The sequence below is a fragment of the Zeus faber genome, assembly GCF_960531495.2.
Source record: "Zeus faber genome assembly, chromosome: 12".
NCBI classification, from domain to species: domain Eukaryota; kingdom Metazoa; phylum Chordata; class Actinopteri; order Zeiformes; family Zeidae; genus Zeus; species Zeus faber.
The window spans coordinates 4,312,288-4,334,287 of NC_137196.1; the positions used below are offsets into that span (position 1 = coordinate 4,312,288).

A 22,000-nucleotide genomic window follows, 5' to 3' on the forward strand; every position below is an offset into this window, starting at 1 on the left:
ATCACGATCACAATCACATCACCACGATCGGTCGTTTCGTTTCCCCTTTTCAAGCTAGCCTGGTTCCATCAGTCTTGTAAGGTCTTTACAGTCCCTATCTCAATAGAGACGGGCCTTTTGCAGCGAGCATTTGATTTTAATTTATCCATCCATTCAACACCTTTAGCCGATCCACAATCGACATCAGTGATGATCTCTTTAACTTTATTTTTTACATTATTTGACAACTTACTATAAAGGGGACCATAATGTAAAACCCACTTTTTCAGTGCGTGTGCACATACATTGGGTCTCTCTTTGGCCAACTAACACACAAACTGTAAAATAAGACAACCCAGTCAGTTTTTTGTAAGCTGTCTGTTCCAGAAAACATGTCATAAAACGAACCCTTCAGTTTTGCTGCCCATCATCACAGTAATTTACGTCACTTCAGTAGAATTAGAATCACCCTCCATCTGAGAGTTCCTCCACCTATGCCTGGGGTGCCGCCGGCCCCGGCATCATCGACGCTAACAGCTAATCTGGGGAAGTGCTCTGCTGTTGGCTGCTGCGACCACCACAAATCTTTTAAAGAGAAAGAGGAATTCATTCCAACTGTCTGTGAAAAAACTGCAGGTGAGGGAAATGTAAGTTGTCGACATCCAGTTCGTCCCGCTAATTTTGGCCCCCTTACGGGTGCAATATGACACGTGTTGAAGTTCCAGACGTTGCCATGTTAGTTGTTTTTGTGTCAGGTTTTACAGTTTTATGTTGATTGTTTAAGTTGCTGTCTCCTCTTCTTTCAAACTTTTAAATTAGGCCTTGTAGATCTAATATGAGTGACGATTCTGCAACTGGATTGCTTACTTCTCATCTCAAATTTCTTGAGGAACAGATTTTGGTGTACTAATAAGGTGAAATTGGTGAAAGTTGACCAAATAAATAAAATGGATCCTGGAGTGAAGCTCAAACCCCATTTGCTCACAAAAAAATGTTTTCGGGACCTCAAAGGCCATATATCAACTTGGTGAAAAGGAGCATAATAGATCCTCTTTAAGAACACAAAGTATGGATATACAAATCTGTATTGATATAACATCTGAAAGATCTGGAAAAGTTACAATACAGTCACAGGGTTTGCCATCAGATGATCTAGGTAGCTGGCAGCGTCCTTGTAGTATATCAGTCGTTGTGAACACCGATCTGCATGGCAGTAATCACAAGCTTTGAAGCCTCATGCCTCTGGTCCTCCATGACAGTGATGAGTGGCAAAATAACAATGAAAATAGGAATCTTGTTTGAGAACGTGTTCTTGGTAACCAACGGGGCAAGCTGATGAATCAAGCTCTATCTGAATCCAGTCGGTAGAACAGCGAAAACCTCTTTTCCTCTGATAAAAACAGTGCACATTTTTGTTTGTGTTTTATTGCTGTTATAACATCTATTTCTGCTATAAGTAAAGCTATGGCTGCATCTGCACAATTGTCTTCAGGAGCTGCCATTGTTGTTGTTCTGAAATGTGGCTTGCTCTGTACTACGTTATCAACTAACCTCTCCTAGAACAACGACAGCCCCCATTGGTCCATCACACAGCTGGACGGGCTGAGAGGAACCACCGACGACCAACACCAGACCATGCGCTGTATGGGCATGGTCTGGTCATGGCTAATTTCATACCTCAGCTGTTTGACAAAGTGTGGAAATACTTTGTTAAGAGGCTAATGGAAGAATTTGTCCAGTAGTTTTGAGATACATTTTCCTTCTGTTGATTTCTGTATAGTGGAGCTGGGTTTGAATGAAGACGATGCCTTTTCCAAAGGCCCAACTCTGTCTGTGTACAAGGAGTATTTCGAGACTCAGTTCCTGGCTGACACGGAGCGCTTCTACACCAGAGAAAGCACAGAGTTCCTCCAACAGAACCCTGTCACCGAGTGCATGAAGAAGGTGAGTGTTTGTCTGCTAGTTCTGGAGATTTTTAGATTTCTGTAGACTGAGCTGTAAGCACTGTGTCATTTAAAAGTTGTCTGACACGAATATTAATACTAGAGGTTGGTGCCGACTCTTTAAAATACTTTGCACTGTTTCAATACCTGAAATACTTATATCTAATCTAACTAACATCATGTGCTGTTTCAAAATAAAAGCTGCCTAGCTTACAAAAAACAACACTCAATACTGTTATGCCTGACAGTTATGAAGTTTTGTTTCATTTTGGGCAATCTGCTTTCTTAAAATATGTTTGTCTGCTAAGTAGGGTATTACTATTATCAAGAAAAACGGTATTTGGAAATGCTGACTTTCATTATGAAATGAAGCACTGTTGGCTATTATACAATTCCTTAAAATAATAATTGTATGTTTTCGTATATATTTCCAAAAAATAGATTTAGTAATTGTACATAAGTAATTTAACCCCTCTTAGTAATTTATTTAATACTTTAATACTGCATCTTGGGTTTTGGTACCAGGCGGAAGGCCGCCTTCTAGAAGAACAGCGCCGTGTGCAAGTTTACCTCCACGAGTCCACTCAGGGCGAGCTGGCCAGGAAGTGTGAGCAGGTCCTCATTGAAAAGCACTTGGAGATTTTTCACACAGAGTTCCAGAATTTACTGGATGCCGACAAGAACTATGGTAAGGGTAAAGTGCAGAAAAGAGCATTAATGGGTGGCTGGGTGGGGTCATGTTGAAATGTAGTTAATGGATTAAAATTTGTTACGTAATCCACAGGATTTCCTAGAAAGACTCACACAGATTTCCATTTGATTACTTATTTACTTGCTTACCAAATTTCATGTTTATGCCAAATTTGGACCAAAGTAATTAAATTCAGACCCAATTCCATTAAGTTGCTTTTATATTGAAAAAACATATCATATAATGTAATCAATAATATTTTATGAGTACTCATATTCGCAAAAATGTTCCAATACTTAAACCCGATACCAACGTTATGTAACGTAGTTGCGTCAGACAGCAAAATAGATAAAATGTCGGCTGTTTGGAGGTACTTAGAGATAAATGACGAAGATTAGATAAATTATTTATTTATCCCCTGACAATGTTCCAAAATTGTGCAGACTGCATATCTATCACTGTCACAGTGGAGCTCTGCTACTGATGATTGACTTTTTTTTTCAACAGCTTGGTTCTTGACGAATCACTCAGTAAAATGAGCAGTTTGATTTAATTCACTTGGTTTAACGCATGGTGAGTGATGGAGGACTTCCAGTGAACGAGAGTGAGAAAAATCTGACATTTTTTTTTATCTGTTTATCTCTTTTGTAATGATTGCAATTTTTTTGTAAAAGTACCATATTAATATAATATAAATGTATATTTGCAAGAGAGTAAGACTTTAATTTGAAGTTTGAACTGGACATTTCTATGTTAGTTATATGTTGTATACTACTAAAACTCAGTGAGAGTTACAGGTTGCATTATACTGAAACTTGGTAACAGTCCCATATTCTATTGTATTGGAACTCAGTGACCGTTTCATGTTCTATTATTGTTCCGTAGTGAATAATGAACAATAATTTCTGAAAATTGCAGTTGTAGTCCGTATGGGCAGCTGTCTTATCCCGTGAGTGTGATCAGGTCACGGGATGTATTTGCCATCGATGCAGAGCAGATTGGAAATCGGAATCTGCAGGTCAGACTTAAAAAAAATCTCAAATATGAATAGGCTAAGAAAATTGCAATCAGTGCATCTCTAGTTGGTAAACATGTTCAATAAGCTTGTAGCTTGAATGTTATTCTCCCTTGTAAGTCGCTTTGGATAAAAGCGTCTGCTAAATGACTAAATGTAAATGTAAATAACTTTATGAGATGATGCATTTCAGGGGGTATATCCTAATGAGATAAATTACGATATATAGTTAGTCGTAGTAGCTTGCATACAATGTGATTAGCCTTATTACGATACGGCTACTGTGTGAATAACCGATGGAGTAATTTAGCTGCAGTAACTCAAACGCCACGGACTAATGCGGCACTCAAAACATTTTCCCAAGGTTGGCAGGTTTGAGGACGCCTTCTGTGACCGATTATAGTTTTCGGGATTTTGTATAAAGCAGCACAAGTGACAGTTTACAGAGTTTCCTTTAAATGCAGCATCAGCTCAAGTTGTCTGTCTGTGTCGCAAGTGGCTGGATGCGAATTAGTTCTGAGAGACGGAGCTTGGACTAATATAACTTTGGATGATGACTTGGCTTGGGCAGAAAGACAATTAAATTGGCGATCGACTCCATCGATTGCTAAATGACAATAACAGACAATTAATTTTTTTTTATCCGCCAGGAAAAATCTGAGCATTGAAACAGTTTACCATGTAAGTGCAGTTTACCGTGTTCTGAAACTGATCGCGGAGAGGGTGAAAAGGGGTGAAGGGAGTTCTGTCCCTCTCGTCCGCTCCGCTCAGAGCTGTTTTGAGCCCCTTTCACACATAGTTACTGGTAAATTAGTTAGCAGTAACAGGTAATCTTTCCGGCATCGCTAGAGAGTTTCGCTATTCACACATGCAGCTACATTCTGGATCATTCCCATCTTGTAACAGTCCAGCAGAAGTCACCCAGTGCGGTCCCGGTCCGAACCCCCCGTGCCGGAGAGCGACAAATGGAGCAGCAGCCCTCGCAGCTCATTCATTTGTGCACACAAAGAGGATGTGGATGTACAGACGTGGACAAATTTGTTGGTACTCTTGCAGCTCATTGAAACAATGCTTCATTCCTCCTGAAAAGTGATGAAATTAAAAGCAATTTTCTCATGTATACCTGCATGCCTTTGGTATTTCAGAGTAAAGCAAAGAAACTGTGAAATGAGATAAATTATTGCTAAAGGGATCAATTATTTTCTAAAATGGCCTGGACAAAAATGATGGGAGCCTTAACCTAATATTTTGTTGCACAATCTTTAGAGGCAATCAAGCAATTTCTGTAGCTCTCAGTGAGACTTCTGCACCTGTCGACAGATAGTTTGGCCCACTCTTCCTGAGCAAACTGCTCTAGCTGTCTCAGGTTTGAACGGTGCCTTCTCCAGACTGCATGTTTCAGCTCTTTCCATAGATGATTCAGATCAGGGCTCATAGAAGGCCACTTCAGAATAGTCCAATGTTTTGTTCTTATCCTTTTTTGGGTGCTTTTAGCTGTGTGTTTTGGGTCATGATCCTGTTGGAGGACCCATGACCTGCTACTGAGACGGCTTTCTGACACTGGGCAGTATGTTTCGCTCCAGAATGCCTTGATAGTCATGAGATTTCATTGCACCCTGCAGAGATTCAAGGCACCCCTTGCCAGACAGCAAAGCAGCCCCAAAACCTAACTGAGCCTCCTCCATGTTTCACAGTAGGTATGGTTCATTTTTTCGTCTGTGATAATAGAGCTGATGTGACTTGCCAAAAAGCTCTAGTTTTGACTCATCTGTCCAAAGGACATTCTTCCAGAAGCATTGTGGCTTGTCTATATGCATTTTAGCAAATTCCAATCAGGCTTTTTTATGTTTTTCTTTCAAAAGTGGCATCCTCCTGGGTTTTCTTCCTTGGAGCCCACTATCACTCAAAAAGTGACGGATGGTGCGATCAGACACTGATGTACCTTGACCTTGCAGTTCAGCTTGTACCTCTTTGGAAGTTGTCCTTGGCTCTTTTTCCACCATTTGCACTCTCCTTCTGTTCAATCTGGGGTTGATTTTCCTCTTGCGGCCACAGCCAGGGGAGGTTGGCTACAGTCCCATGGACCTTAAACCTTAAATATTTGCAACTGTAGTAACAGGAACATCAAGCTGCTTGGAGATGGTCTTAAAGCTTACCTTTAACATGCAACGGGGGGATTCACTTTCATTGCACCGCAGGGTTTTGTGAGACCCACCTGTCTATACGGCCAACGTCCGCAGTAGAATAGAGGTATCGGAGAAATGGAGTGGAGTTTATTTCTCCTCCAGACAGCAGTGCGCCGGTGCTCCCGGCTTCCATGCCTGTTTTCCTGTGTTTATATTTTAGATCTATTCATTTAACTTTGTTATGAAACAAAGTATGAAACAAAATGTTTACATACGATTTGGTTTGATTCAGGACTGTCCTGTTCCGTCCCATTACAAAAAAATAACTTTGTGTTCCCACTGTCCCCTTTTGCTTTCTGTTGCTATAGGACTTAATTGAGTAAAAACTAGATGTTTATGTGTAAATACTTTTACTGTAAATGAATAAATCCTGCACTTGTGTAATGGGGAAACCCCATTTTCCCCATCACATTATGTTCTCAGCGCGCGCATAGAACGTACCTGACTGTTTGGTTCACCTCTCAATGCTCAGTCATGTTTTAAACATTCTCCCAAGTATCCGGAAGATGGGGAGAATACTGCTGATTTGCCCCTCTTTATCCGGTTTAAAGAACGATATAGAAAGATAGAACATTTTACCCCAATATGAATGTTGTGCTGAACCTTTCTCTGTACATGATCCTTATCTAGATGTAGAAGACCTTGCCATTTATGAACCTATAAATCCATAAACTCCAACTCAGAAACTGCAGATTTTCTTTTTTTTTTTTTCTCTCTCGGCTGTCTTCTATTGGTTCGTAAAAACAAGTTTGAATACATACTTCTGACTAGGCTATGATTTAAAAATTCAAATCTCACTCAAGAATACAAAGTAAAAAACGGTTTAATAAATGTTAAATGAGTGTTGCACCTCGCAGCTTTCTCGACGCAGAAGACCAGGTTCAGTCTCAGTCTTGCGTCAGTGAGAGAATTTTTCAGGTCGTCCAACTCACGGACCAAATCGGGGTGTGTTGCTGCACATCGTTGTTGAAGTTGTCCCGATTATCGCTTCCTTTTATTTTTTAGACCTGGGCAGAATGTACAACCTGGTATCTCGCATCGCAGACGGCCTGGGGGAGCTCAAGAAGCTTCTGGAGACACACATCTACAACCAGGGTCTGGCTGCCATCGAGAAATGCGGCGACTCTGCCCTGAATGTGAGAAGTTCAGCTCTCGAGTTGGGGACGGGCAAGAAAACCGCCAAATAATTTACTCTGGTTTGGATTTAATTTGCTCTGGTTTCTGTTTTCGATTTTTGCGTTATAGAAAAACAAAAAAAATGCTACATTAGTTATTACAACATAAGTGCTTTGATTATGACATGTTTTGCCAGGAAGATAAAGATTTGGTGCAAGGACCCCTTGTGTGATGTACATATCCACATATACTGTATAACTGTTGGCTTGTTCTTTGTGACTTCCTTTGTTGGTTTAACTTTAAAAATTTGCCTGCTAATTAGACTATATAAATACATATAGACGGACAACTGGTAGCCAATAAAGAACAAAAAGCACAATGAGCTATAACTTTTTTAAATGAATTATGTGCGCAAACTTTGCCTAGATTAGTGCCCTAATCGAAACACGGTTGATTCAGGGACAAATTATTTTCTATGAATTTCTCTATGAATTACACTGCCTACTGATCTCTTACCTTTTTTTGTGTTTTCGCCCTTGTCCTCCTATTAGGACCCCAAGATGTACGTCCAGACCATCCTCGACGTCCACAGAAAGTACAATGCCTTAGTCATGTCGGCCTTCAACAATAACACTGGCTTTGTTGCGGCTCTGGATAAGGTTAGCCTGTGCCGCACTTCTCATTGGATGAACCTGGTTCTGAGTGGATACACTGCAGTCCAACAAGGGAAAAAAAAAATCTATTGAAAAATACCACTCAGATTATGCATTCTAGCCATTCTAAAGCTGTTTTCACACATGTACTCGGTACAATGTCTGCATAATCAGGTCTGGACATTGCCCGGATTTACCCTATCACACATGGAGCTCACAACCGGAGGTTGTCCGTGTCAGACACGTTTACACTACCTGGAAATATTCCATTTGGTTCAGGCGAGGGGCGGAGCCTGGGTAGAGCGTAGAGGAGACAGGACATGACGCAATGACGCTGCAGAGTTTTACAGCACACCCAAGGTGGTGGACGAGGCTGCGGACTTGTCGTTTTTTGCGTTGATACTCTACTTTGTATTTGAACAAAGTAATATAATCGAAAGAGCGGGAAGGAATATACTGTATAAAAGAAAGCAGAAACAAGTACGAAACTGCTATTCCCCGTGCACAAAGATCGCAAGAAGGTAAATACAGTAACTGCCGCATGATAGAGATGTCATCAACATGCCCACTCGCTTGCTGTGAATTTTACGGACAATCGCCTGCTCTGTTCACACATACCGCTCAATCAGACATTACACAGACTTTGTACTGCGGCTGGGTAAAGTCCGGGTAATGTCTGGTCCAAATTTACACATCCAGCTCCTCTGGGTAATGTCTGGATAATTTCAGGGTTGCAGTGCATGTGTGAAAGCAGTATAACATGCCTCTATAACCCTCCTGTTCTCGACAGACTGTTTGAGTGCGTGTCGCTTTTTATTTCACCTTTATTTAGCGCTCAGGGATACATTGGGGGATGAAGCCTAATTTTGAATGATTTTCGAGATCACATTAGGCAGAAAAAATAAATCAATAAAACAACACAAATTACAAAATAAAAACTATATAAAATAAAAAAAGTCAAGAAGACAACAAGAGCACAAACATCAACATTGTTTTAATTGGTTAAAATGATTAATTCCTAGTTAAATTACAATTACATTCTAAAACAATGAGATTTGTAAGCATATTTTTAATGTTACGTAATGGTATCAAGGAATCAATATTGAAAGTGCATTGTAGGTTATTCCAGTCTGAGTCTGGCGCAAAGCAGTCTTTCGAAATTCAGAATAGACCCGCCGAACATCTAATGTAAACCAATTCTAAGAGCAGGTTTGATGAGCTCCTACATTGAGGTGTAATAGTGAAGTAATGTAAACTGGTAATTTTTTAGGAGCGTTTTGTAAATGAATATACTGTATACTAGTGTTGATCTTGCAAAGAGAGAGGGCCGTCCAACTTTTCCATAGAGAGTACAATGATGGGTGCTATAGGCATCACCAGTAATAAATCTAAGAGCAGAGTGATATGTAGCTTCTAAGGGTTTAACAGTGGTAACAGCAACATGTCTATATTATATCACCATAATCCAAGACAGAAATAAATAGTCTCAACAGTTAAACTGCTAAACTGCTAAACATGGGAAAGCAGGTTCTATTGTGACAAAGAAAGCCACGTTTTGGCTGCAGATTTTCAGCCAGTTTATCAATATGAACTCTAAAAGTGAGTTTATCATCAATCCAGATGTCTTAGTATTTATAGTGTGGGACTCTTGCAATAGCTGTACCCAGTAAAGTGCTGATATGAAGTTTGTTAAACAAATATTAAATGATGGAGTTATGTCAGTGATAAAAGTAGCCCATATTTCCTTAAATTAATCAACATTGTTTTTGGATATTTCCAATAGTTAATTCATTGAGATGTATTATATTATTAAATGTAACCATTGGGATGTGGTGAGATTATCTCTGTTTTTCCATTTGAGTCATATTATTTTCAAGGCGATCAAAATGTGTTGGTGGTGTTTAAGTGGTGGGTCAACTGAGGAGAGGTCACCGAGGAGACATATAGTTTGGAGACTGGAATGCTGTGATCCAGAAGGGCCGATAGCTTCTTGGTGATGTTGGTCTAGAATTCTAGGATAGGTGGGCAGAGCCAGAAGGCATGAAAGTAGTGATCTCTGGTATTAAGGGAACAGTGGGAGCAAACGTCTCTGTCCAAAAAAACCCATTTTGAACATTTTGTGTTTCGTAATATGAGCTCTGTGCAGAATCTTATATTGTCATCTGTTTTTAATAAAAGTTTGTATATTCTGGAAAAGAGAATTCTTAAATGACCGATATGAGTGAGATGTTCAATCATTGGAGGTGGTAGGATGTTGTTCATCAATTTGATTAAAATTTTTAGAGACCGCTGTAATTGAAGGAATTGAAGGAAGCCGTGGCCACCGATATTATACCTTAAGGTTAAGGTTGGGAAGGGTATAAGCAAATTGTTTTCAAAAATGTGTTCCAGATGAGTAATTCCTTGTCTTTTCCAAGACCTGAAGATCATTGGTCTGTTTTTTACCAGAAAGTCTGGGTTGTGCCAGATTGGCATGAAATTATTTGGAGACAGAGTGGGACCGCTGAGTTTGAGGCATCTCCACCAGGCTGACAGTTGTTCCGATGAATGGGTTTTTAAAGAATTATGTTTCCTTGTTGATTCAGTAAGGAATGGGAGATCAGATAATGATAACTAATGACATTCTGTTTGTTCAGTGTTTCGCCATCCATGGCCCAATTGTTGCTATGGTTAATTTATTTTACTTTTTTTCTACTTCTTTGCTTTTTTTAACTGGGCTTGTTTGTCAATGACTGAGTTGAAGGTATTTATAAAATGATCCGGTGCCTGCTCATTTAAATTTCTAAATTTCTATGTTTTGTTTTGTTTTGTTTTGTTTTGTTTTTTTGTCTTTTTTTTCTCAGTTTTGAGCCCTTTGGTGACAATATTGAAAGTCGGTGGGTAGTCGGTGGTTGTCCTAAGAGCTTATTATCTCTCCCTGGCACCACATTGTCATTCTAAAATATCTATTGGTCTCTTTTATAGTACAGAAGTTACCATGACTTGGACTCCAGTTCCTAAATGCTACTTATTTAATTAATTCTTGTCAGTTAAACCTGCCAAAAGGTCATATGTTGCACACTTCTTTGGTTGTAAGTATTTCTGCCTAGCTTAAAAACCCCACAAACAACAAGAGATATAACTTAAATATAATTTATAGATATAATTTATCCTTACTTTGCACATCTTTTTATTTTGTTGTAGTGAATAAGTACACTATGACACAGAGTATTGGAATTTCGATACCCGGCACCAAATGTCGATCGCATTTTTAATTTTCGAGGCCAGATGCCTCGAGGATGTATTTTTCACTTGACCCCCCCCCCCCCCCCACACACACACACACACACACACACACACTCACACACACACATACACACATATCCCTAATGTCTGCGCTTCCCTGCACAGGCCTGCGGTCGCTTCATTAACAACAACACAGTAACCAAGATGGTTCAGTCATCCAGCAAGTCTCCAGAGCTGCTCGCCAGATACTGCGACTCTCTGCTCAAGAAGAGGTTGGTCAAAATCAAACTTTTCCCTCCGACTACAAATACTGAAACAATGTTTGATTAAATCTTTCTTTTCTTTTGCAAAAATCATGTTTTTGATAGACGTTACATAATGTTATTTAGTGCATGCTTTTTTCCAAAGCGACTTTCAAAGTATTAGAATATGAAATATGTTAGTTTGAAATATAAAATATAAAAGAAATATAAAATTTTAAAATATTATATCATAATATAATATTGAAGTACGAAATATAAACATTTTTGGCGAATAAAAAAAAGAATACAATCCTTATTTTATGTTTCTTGAATAGCAGTTGAAAAAATGTCTCAAAACACTGATATTATAAAGTTCCAATTTAGAATTTTTTTCTGCCGTCCCGTGATACAACATTAACTGTCACGTTGATAATATGCTTTAAAAAATAATGTTTATATGGTTGCCGTGGTTGTCCTTACTCAAACTTGGATTACGTTGCTTAAACTACCCAAATTTGCCCTAAAACTATTGAATCATTCAAATTTCTGCATAATGAAAGATGTGTTTGACTGCTATGCTTGAAACACTTTGGTTGTCCACGTTTTCGAAAGAGCAGTGTTTTCACACAACCATAAACAACAAATATCTTATCTTATGATTATCAGTATTACTATCCTTTTTTTTCCCTCCACTTAAAGCTCCAGGCATCCAAATGTACCCACATGACATACTTTGGACACTCAAAATAGCCCAAAGAAAGTGTCTTGCTGATAATAGGATGCTAATTATAATGCGAATATTACCAAGATTATAGCTGAAAACAGATTCTAACAGTGATATTGTCAAAAATTCTGATATATAAAAAAATCGCAGTATGTCATCTAGGGCTGCCCTTTGAAAGTCTTTGAGTTGAATTATTAGTTGGGGACCCGTCAGTCGACTGGGATTCTTAAAGTTGAGCAGTCGTTTTTTTTTGTTTTCTGTCGGTCAGTGCACATTTCTCTGATTGCGGAGAACCATGCATGAACCATGTTCCCCCAAATAACACAACTGAAAACAATGTGGGGAAACAGCATTTATGAATTGGCCACGACTCGTAGGGATGGGTATCGTTACTGCTTATCGAACCAGTACTTTTAACGGTACTCTCATCGGTTATTTTTTAAATTATTATTTTTTTATTTATTAATTTTTTTAAACCTGTGCTGTCAGCATGCTTGGCATACAACACTGTACGCCATTGCTAGGACAGAGGACAGAGTTAGTCTGGAAGCGGATATTCTCAACCTGCAATGCCTGCAAGCACAGCTTTTTGTTACACAGAACCGCCACCAATCCCCCTCTTTGGAGAACAATCTTACCATGTTTTGGTCTATGAACAATTAATCATCATTACAGCTCCAAGAGGGGGGAATCACCATCGGTGAGATAGCATAGAACCAAACAGCATGTACATTGAAATTGACAAAACAGTTGAATTCAGAGCTAATTAAGTCCAGCAAAATTGGCACAGCAATTCAGCATGTGACCTCTTCCTGTGATAGCTGTGGAAGTAAATGAGGGAGAAAAGGCAGAGGATGTAATCAGGAGGGTGTTTGGAGGTGTGTTCAAAGCAGGTGCTGCTGGTGTGTGTGTGCCTGTGATGAGTCCGCTTGTGTGTGTGTCATACACGGGACTTAAAATTATGATTTCAAATAAAACACAGTATTTCTATTTGCTTTGTTTGGAGAAATGGGGAACGCAGAGGCGCCTTGGAGAAAATATGCACCGGTAGTGATGTGTCGGTCGCGAATAAGTAGACTCACAAAGCCGACTTGTATTATTATTATAATTCTTTATTATTGGTGCTTTCTATCTGAAAGTACCCAAGAGTAAGTATTAGCACTTGCTCAAAAAAATGTATTGGTGCGTTCTCTAATTTTTATTAATAATAATAATAATAATATTATTATTATTATTATTACTAAGATAGTTTTAGGTCGATTTTTTTCAACGGTTTTGGATGGTTTGTGCTTGACTAATGATGGTGCTTTTGAGCACTCAGCATAAATATTGCATTTTATATTTTGCTGATGTTGGCATTAACTACTGTATGACAAAGGAAACCAGTATCCATAGTACTCTCACATCCCCACATAGAGTTCAATTCAGCAGAACTTTGTATTCGATTTCTCTTTTTTTTCTTCTTAATCTTTGTTTCCACAGCTCAAAAAACCCAGAGGAGGCAGAACTTGAAGATACGCTTAATCAAGTGGTGAGTACATTTTTTACATGGTGCAGTATTTCACTGACGCAATTAAGAGCTTAGTAGGAGGGGAGAGTATAATCTATCACAAAACCATGGAGCTACTTCCCCAACTGATTGGTTATCTTCTTAACTGCCACCACTGACTAGCTCCTTCAGCTGTTTTAGGCAAATCCTCAAAGACCTCAAATGCCAAATTCCACAACAGGAATGAGGTAGTTGATTTGTCTAGAAACCCTCTTAAACTCCACCTCTATTGGTCTGAGGTGTGCCGGCCCTTGCTTTAGCCACTATATCTGTATACAGTAAGCGTAATCTCTTCCTCTGAATAAATGTGCTTTTTTGCACTCTCTCCGAATTCAGTACCACGTAGGTACCAAGGTAGTGGGCTCAATTATCTGTGGAACCTGGAGTTTCGTGTCAATATCGCCACTTCCTGTCCTTAATCTGTTTTCCCAAGTTACAATTTTGATCCTGCCCTGTGACATTCTATGAAAAATGGGCCTTCTTGCCTAACTTTGGCCTATTTACAGTTTTCCTGTTTACTGAAGTTGTCCACCACAAAGTAGGGTTTGGTTCATGTCTTGGTGTCATGTCGCTTCAACAGTGTGCATGACACTACCTGAAGGACTGGTGAGTACAATGTCTTTTTAAAGCAAATTCTAATCGGATGCCGCATCTGCTCCATCCCTTTCGTTCAGATGGTGATGTTCAAGTACATAGAAGATAAAGACGTCTTCCAGAAGTTCTATGCTAAAATGCTCGCCAAGCGGCTAGTTCACCAGAACAGTGCTAGCGACGACGCTGAGGCTAGTATGATCTCCAAACTCAAGGTACAAACATAGGCCTCTCTCAAATAAGTTGCTTGAATATACAGTATGATATGTCTGCCAATTGCAGCCCATTAGACCGGTTTCCAGTTAGAAAGGGTGTCCTACCTTTCTATCTCTGCTCTGCCTTATGTTCGTCCCCCTTTTTGTTCCCAACAGCAAGCATGCGGCTTTGAGTACACGTCCAAACTGCAGCGCATGTTCCAGGACATTGGCGTCAGCAAAGACCTCAACGAGCAATTCAAGAAGCACCTCATCAATTCGGAACCCTTAGACCGTATGTGCTAGACTTGATCTTTTTCTTTCTTTTTTTTCCAAGAAAATCTATTTTTTTTGGATGCCAGTACCAGACCTTCCAACCTGCACACATTTTGTGTAACAGTGCAATTCTTGGTCAAAATATGCAGGTACGAAATGCCAGCTGAAACTACGCAAAAAATTATATATACATATAATTGTAATTTAATTACAGAAAACAATAAATCAATGAATACAAAACAATACCCTGCATGTTTTATGTATTCAAACTATATCCCTCGGATTGGACCAGATACTACGACCTGTGCTTCTGTAACCCCTCCCCTCCCTCTCCTCTTACTCACTCAACATCCACTGATATGCAGTGGTACTTTATTATTACATTACATTTACATTTAGTCATTTAGCAGACGCTTTTATCCAAAGCGACTTACAATTGTTCAAACACCGACGGACGCAGCCATCAGGAGCAATTAGGGGTTAAGTGTCTTGCTCAAGGACACTACAGCATGCTATCAGGAGGAGCCTGGGATCGAACCAGCGACCTTTGGAATACTAGACCACCAGCTCTACCTCCTGAGCTACCATCCCCACATTATTATCCACTGATGCTGCATTGCTGAGGTACAATGGGAAGTGGGGGAGTATTAAGCACAAAAATGTGACTATAATGTTAACATATAAAGCATTGGTAATTGAGATGCACCAATTGATCGGCCGCTTTTTTGTTTGATCGGCCAGGACCAGTGACCGGCCGATCAGTATATTGTACAGATATATTTTCATATTCTGTGCCAGTTAAATTTACACGGCCGATACTGTGCTTATGTACTTGTAAAAATGAAACGATACTCAAACCCGATACCAACGTAATGTAACGTAGTTGTGTAGTTGACACTCAAAAAAGAGTGAAAGAATGACGGCTGTTTATTGGATAAATATTCATCACCTGACAATATTCCAAAATTGTGCAGACTGTATATTTATCTCTCTCTGCAGTGGAGCAGTTGCTCTTGTTATTCATAGTGCACAAGCTCGGACCATGATGAAAAGTTTGATTCTTTTTTGAGTTAAAAGTTGCATGATACTGAAACTTGGTGGCCGTCCCATATTCTATTTTATTGGAAATCATTGACCATTCATGTTCTATTGTCGTTCCATATTGAAAAATTAACAACAATAAACATACTGTGTCAAAAATATTGTGGTAACAATAGTGAGATCACAATTTAAAATTGCAGCAGTAGTCCGTATGTGCAGCTGTCCCATCACGTGAGTGTGATCAGATGACATGATGTATTTGTCATTGATTGATAGCAGATATACCCAATGAGAGCAAATGATAAGAAAATTTGATTTCTCCAAACACGGATATTACCTCAAAATGATTGGACGACAATGCAAAAGTTATTTAATAGTCATTGTTCTATTATGAACATAGAATTGAATGAATACACCATTATGGTACTCAAAATATTTTGCCAAGGTTGGCAGGTCTGCAGTACGCTAAATTCAACTGCAAGCGGGAAGTTGAAGAGATTTGTGTTTTTCACAGTAGATTTCAGCATTCAGGTTCTGAGTTCTGGTTCCTGGCCTTTCCAGCAGTCATGTACCTTCCCTCTCCCCTCTGAGGTATGATGCTTTTTCTGGTGTTAAATTCTCAATAAAGAACAATGTTGACCTTGCTATAAATGGACACATTTCTGCATTGTTGATGTGAATTTAGAACTATTGGATTAACCTCTTTTTCAAGGGCTGTCTGGAAAGTAGAACATATTGAAAGCAGAGCTTCTGTTTATATCCGTGCTCCCCAGAACTGACCAACTCTTCACTTCTCTCTCTCTCTCTCTCTCTCTCTCTCTTTCTCCATCCAGCTGGAGCGCAGCTACCAGCGATTCACGGCGTTCTACGCGAGCCGCCACAGTGGCCGGAAGCTGACGTGGCTGTACCATCTGTCTAAAGGAGAGCTGGTGACCAACTGTTTCAAAAACAGATACACGTTGCAGGTATATCGGTCCAAACCCAACTTTATTTTCCTTTTATCTGTCCGTTTAACTGTAGTGCCATTCTCTTTGTATGGGAGGGGGATAATAGTGCGTGTAACTGATAAGTACGGTAATTTTAGGGGCCTTTTTCGACCTCTTGTGCAGACCAAACAATCAAACCATGGTTCTGCTGAAAAGACGAGGCTCCGTCCTGTTCCAAGTGAACCACGGTCTGCTTCATCATTACATGTGAGAACATACAGTAGGAACCACTTCAAGAGGGCAGCTGGACCATGACAGGGACCAGGCAGATCCATGGCTGGTCTGTGGCTGGTCCCTGGCTGAATCCAGGAGGGACCCGGCAGGGAACTCCCCGGGATCTTGCTTGTAATGATATCCCTCTCGATGAGGTAATGGACGCACCTGGGAACGCCCCCAAGCAACATTTCTGGAAAAGCAGTTGCAATGCTTTTTTTGTCCACCGGGAGGAGCAGTGACAATGTCACAATGTCGATATTGGCCTCCACAATTAATTTATCGTGGCCGGGGACTATTCTTTTCAAATTGTCCACTATCTGCGCCTGGATTCACAAAAGATATTGCGCTAATGACATGACAGCGCAAACACGCACATTAGGTTTGGCTGCTAGGTGAAATTTGTGCTTGTTTTGCATCTGATTGCAATTATCCATGTGGAAAAGTAAATAATCAGCCGAATCTGAGTCAGATGGAGCCCGTGAGCGGGAGCTGGCTGCACCGCTGCAGGCGGGGCGGGGGAGCACGCACACACACGTACTTATTTATTTATTTATTTATTTTCCCCCGTTAAATTTGGAGAAAGTAAATACATATAAAGAATAAAAACACACTGTTTTCATGAGTTTTATTTGGAGAAATTAGAAACGAGCACGTACAGCAGAGCTGAGATGTGTATTGGAGTCTCCATTTATGCGTTGATACGCACAGAAATGCAAGTGCACAGGCGGTTATTGCGCGTGTAGATTTGGAAAGATCTGAACACACCAGACGCACATTAAATGAACGACAAATGACACCCATTTTATCTTTAAGATAAAATGGGTGTTTCTGCATGCATCTTGGTGGGACGATGTGCAAAGCGTTGAGCAATAGTGTAACAAATTCTATACACCGCGTTCTAAATTATTATGCAAATTGGATTTAAGTGTCCTAAACATCTAAACTTTTGTTTTTCAATTAAACTCATGGATGGTATTGTGTCTCAGGGCTCTTTGGATCACTGAAATCAATCTCAGACACCTGTGATAATTAGTTTGTAAGGTGAGCCCAATTAAAGCAAAACTGGTTTCAACCAATATGGGAAAGAAAAAGGATCTCTCTGCTGCCGAAAAGCGTCAAATAGTGCAATGCCTTGAGGTATGAAAACATTCAATATTTCGAATGCACCATCTCATGCTGCAAAGAATACTACTGTGTCATTGGCTGCTATGGACATAAAAAGGAGAGAAACTCATGGTGTGGCCCCCATCCTCCCCTGACCTCAACCTTATTGAAAACCTTTGGAGCATCCTCAAGCAAAAGATCTATGAGGGTGGGAGGCAGTTTGCATCAAAACAGCAGCTCTGGGAGGCTATTCTGACATCCTGCAAAGAAATTCAATCAGAAACTCTCCAAAAACTCACAAGTTCAATGGATGCAAGAATTGTGAAGGTGATATCAAAGAAGGGGTCCTATATTAACATGTAACTTGGCCTGTTGGGATGTTTTTGATTGAAATAGCTTTTCATTTCAGTAAATATGACCTCCTAATGCTGCAAATTAAACATATGACCATTTTCAGTTCTTTACAACCTATGAAATGCTTTGAAACTCTGTTGTGCATTTTTTGTTTTTGAAAAAAATACAGTTATCATTGGGAGGTTTGTTCAGTAACATTCAAATTATACCCTAACGGTTGATGACTTGAAAATTATACTGACTGTCATTTGCATCGACTATATAGGAAAATCAGAGAAAAATATCATTTGCATAATAATTTGGAATGCGGTGTAAATACATTTACATAATAGGCAACATTGTTTACAATAGTAATAATAATTATAACAATCACATGATGAAATTACACATGCATTATTATTTTTATCATCATTATTATTATTATTATTATTATTATTATTATTATTATTGTACATTTCCTCACATTCCTCAGTGCTTTTGAGGTGGGTGGGAGGGAGGACAAGATGATTGTGGCTGTCAAATCTCCCTTCTTGATGAAAAAATTAATACTACACTATATTTTAAGTTTTATTCTTAGACACATTTTTCACCACAGTTAATGTCGTCCGCAGTTCTTAGCAATATTATATATATATATATGGAAAAAGCATTATAAAATGCTTAATTGCAAAATGGATGACTTGATGAACAGTAACTTCATCTCAGAATGGTGATTGTCTCTTCCCTTTTTCATAAGGGCCTATATTAAAATACAATATGTATTAAAATAATTTATAACAATAGTCAAACTATGAATAGGTTGAAAAACATTAATATGTGGTGATATGATGCAGATGTTATATTTTTACGACATTCCGCAGCATACGGACTCTCCACTACCGCAAGCCGACACTTGAAGTGAAGCGCAGCAGTGCGTGGCGCGTCCGCTTGTGCTTCTGCATCTGTGTGTACGGGCTGTTACGCCACTGCTTTACACTTGCCTGTTTTATGAATTATCGGTCTTAAATTAATATAAAACTTTTGGGACATTTTGGGGCTTCATCCTGTTTGACCTGTTATTTTTTTGTTACTGCATTATGCTGTTAATAGGCTACAAACTCAACATGTCCCAGATCCCCTTTATATTAAAACATCATGACATACTGGTTGTTCAAAGACTTTGTTTTTTCAATCAAAATGGCAAACACTAGAACCTATAAATCAACACACTTGGCCACTTTAAAAAGAAGGACAACTGCTGTTTACATCATCTACCACTAGTCACTTTAATGTATCAAGTATTGCATTGCATACCTGTTTTTTGTCTTATGTGTTAGTAATACATTGCTGTGGTTGTCCTACAACAATGTGTATCTTACCATTCAGTATGACACTGCATTGTTGTGGCCCACAAATATTTAAGATGTCCACTATCAAGTTGAATATCACTATTATTATTCTCTATATTATACTTTATCTTTCTTTTAGGTAAGTCAATTTATATTATTTATATTACACCACTTCTTTGCATTTTCTATTTTTCAAATATTGTTTTTCAATACTGTTTTATTTTTATCACTACTATGCCTGTATTTTACTTATTTTGTAAAGTTGAGTTGGCTCTGAGACTAAGAATCTCATTACTGGTAATGATGCTTGCATTGTTGTTAAGTATTTGACAATAAACTTGAAACTATAATTATGTATACCTAGTTGGAGTGCTGCCATGACAACAAAAGCTATTGAACTTTATAATTTAAAAAAATGTAACCCAAAAAGCTTATATTTTGTAATTAAAAGCTGTGCAACATGTAGATTAGATCTCAGAATCACAAGGACCTGTTCTTATTCATATGCAAAGAAAAAAAAAAAGCTGTAAAGGTAAACTCTGGTCAGGGTTCAAATATCTCAGGTCCACTGAAAATTTGCTCTGAAATGTGAACATGATTTTGTGAAGTTAGCGCCATCCCATGGTGACAAACTGCAATTGAATGAATGGGTGGGTTTACAGTTGAAAATAAACACGCCCAGTAGGGAGACATTACAAGGAGGGGGACTCCCAGGCGACTGGGAGCCGCATGGTTATCGCCTGGAAACTGACTGGGAATTGGTTGCCATCCGGCTGTCAGCCGACAGGCTTCCAGCTGGGACAGCCTTCTTTAAGTGGCTCTCACTGTAATCTGAATTAATATAGAACCTAATATAGCAAACCAAAATAAAGTGCATTGTGGGTTGAAAACATGTTGACACTTGAATCAGAATAGTCTTTATTACCAAGTAAGTTTACACAAACAAGGAATTTGTCTTGGTGTTCGGTGCTTACATGAAACATAAATGTAAAACAATAAGTAAAATATTAGTAATATGTTTAAGAATATGTAAAGTAAGTCTGTTTTGTTTTTTAATAAAGCTGTACAGTTTGTGCAGGAATGTGCAAATGTTCACGGATAAAAGTCCAGAAGTATGAGGAATGTGTGTTAATGTAACGCATTGACGTACCCATTCAGTTTAAGGCGTATTGGGGAGGGGGCCTTGTTGATGAGGTCATTTGCAGAGGGGAAGAAACTGTTGTTGTGGCGAGAGGTTTTGGCCTTGTTGGACCGCAGCCTCCACAGCCAGAGGGAAGAGTTTCAAACAGTTTGTGTCCAGGGTGGGAGGGGTCAGCCATAATTTTATCTGCACGCCTCAGGGTCCTGGAGGCATACAGGTCCTGGGGAGAAGGCAGATTGCAGCTTATGACCTCAGCAGAGCGAATGACACGCTGCAGTCTGCCCTTGTCCTTGGTGGTTGCAGCTGCTTCCAGATGGTGATGGAGGAGGTGAGAACGGACTCAATGATGGAGGTGTAGAAGTGCACCATCATCCTCTCTGGCAGGTTGAACTTCCTCAGCTGCCGCAGGAGGTACGTCCTCTGCTGGACTTTCTTGACGATGGAGCTGATTTTCAGCTCCAACTTGAGGTCCTGGGAGATGATAGTTCCCAGGAAGCGACAGGACTCCACAGAGTCGACTGGGGAGTCATACAGGGTGATGGGGGTGAGTGGGGCAGCATTCTTCCTGAAGTCCAAAACCATCTCCACTGTCTTCACAGTGTTGAGCTCCAGGTTGTTCTGGCTGCACCAAGTCACCAGATGGTCAAGCTCCCACCTGTAGGCGGACTCATCCCCATTGGCGGACTCATTGCGCTTCCATTGTTCTTATTTGGTTGGAACTCCAAATCATAATTACGAAAGCTAGGATATTCGCAATATTCTACTGTCGCTCCATTGTCCATGACAAAGTGATTTTCCCTCATTCATGTTTTCTTTTCATTTTCTGCATTACGCGTTGAAATTATCCATCCTCACTTCCCCAGTGGCATTACAAGGCTTCATGTTAAAACGGAGGTATATGGCACTACATAAGTTGATAAGGGATGCAGATTTCACACACTACTGGAGACAACAGAGTTTTTTATGAATGTAAGGCCAAGCTCTTCTACGGACACAGGGGACCCCACCCACAGAATAGACTGCGATCATGAGTTAAGATCCCAGACAATGGATATGAATGCGCAGCTATATCATTGCATAAAGACTGAAAAAGACTGTCAGCGCGCTTGATCAGCACTAACATGTGAAGTGAATAAGATTGATCATCTTGTTCCAATGGCACCTGTCAAGGGGTGAGATACAGACATGGACAACATTTTTGGTACACTTACAGCTCATTGAAACAATGCTTCATTCCTCCTGAAAAGTGATGAAATAAAAATCCATTTTCTCATGTGTACCTGCATGCCTTTGGTATGTCATAGAGTAAAGCAAAGAAACTGTGAAAAGAGATAAATGATTGATAAAGAGATCAATTTTATTCTAAAATGACCTGGATAGATTTGTTGGTAGCCCTTAGAAAAGATTATAAAAAAATTGAATTATAGTGATATTTCAAACTAACTG

General features: G+C 39.5%; 1 protein-coding gene across 7 annotated transcripts in view; it reads left to right on the forward strand.

Moving 5' to 3' along the window:
* Positions 1 to 22,000, forward strand: part of LOC307237950 (cullin-1-like) — a 56,679-nt gene that overhangs the window by 31,299 nt on the left and 3,380 nt on the right. For 4 of the 7 annotated variants that reach the window (XM_080010761.1, XM_080010764.1, XM_080010766.1 and 1 more), the window contains 11 exons: positions 1,760 to 1,923; positions 2,448 to 2,610; positions 6,820 to 6,950; positions 7,482 to 7,589; positions 10,974 to 11,080; positions 13,257 to 13,305; positions 13,998 to 14,129; positions 14,286 to 14,403; positions 15,940 to 16,016; positions 16,259 to 16,390; positions 20,858 to 20,965. In XM_080010761.1, the coding sequence (XP_079866887.1) occupies positions 1,760 to 1,923; positions 2,448 to 2,610; positions 6,820 to 6,950; positions 7,482 to 7,589; positions 10,974 to 11,080; positions 13,257 to 13,305; positions 13,998 to 14,129; positions 14,286 to 14,403; positions 15,940 to 16,016; positions 16,259 to 16,390; positions 20,858 to 20,965 (1,289 nt within the window). The remainder of the gene's footprint in view (positions 1 to 1,759; positions 1,924 to 2,447; positions 2,611 to 6,819; positions 6,951 to 7,481; positions 7,590 to 10,973; positions 11,081 to 13,256; positions 13,306 to 13,997; positions 14,130 to 14,285; positions 14,404 to 15,939; positions 16,017 to 16,258; positions 16,391 to 20,857; positions 20,966 to 22,000) is intronic. The other 3 variants (XM_080010765.1, XM_080010762.1, XM_080010760.1) reach the window with 2 other exon arrangements.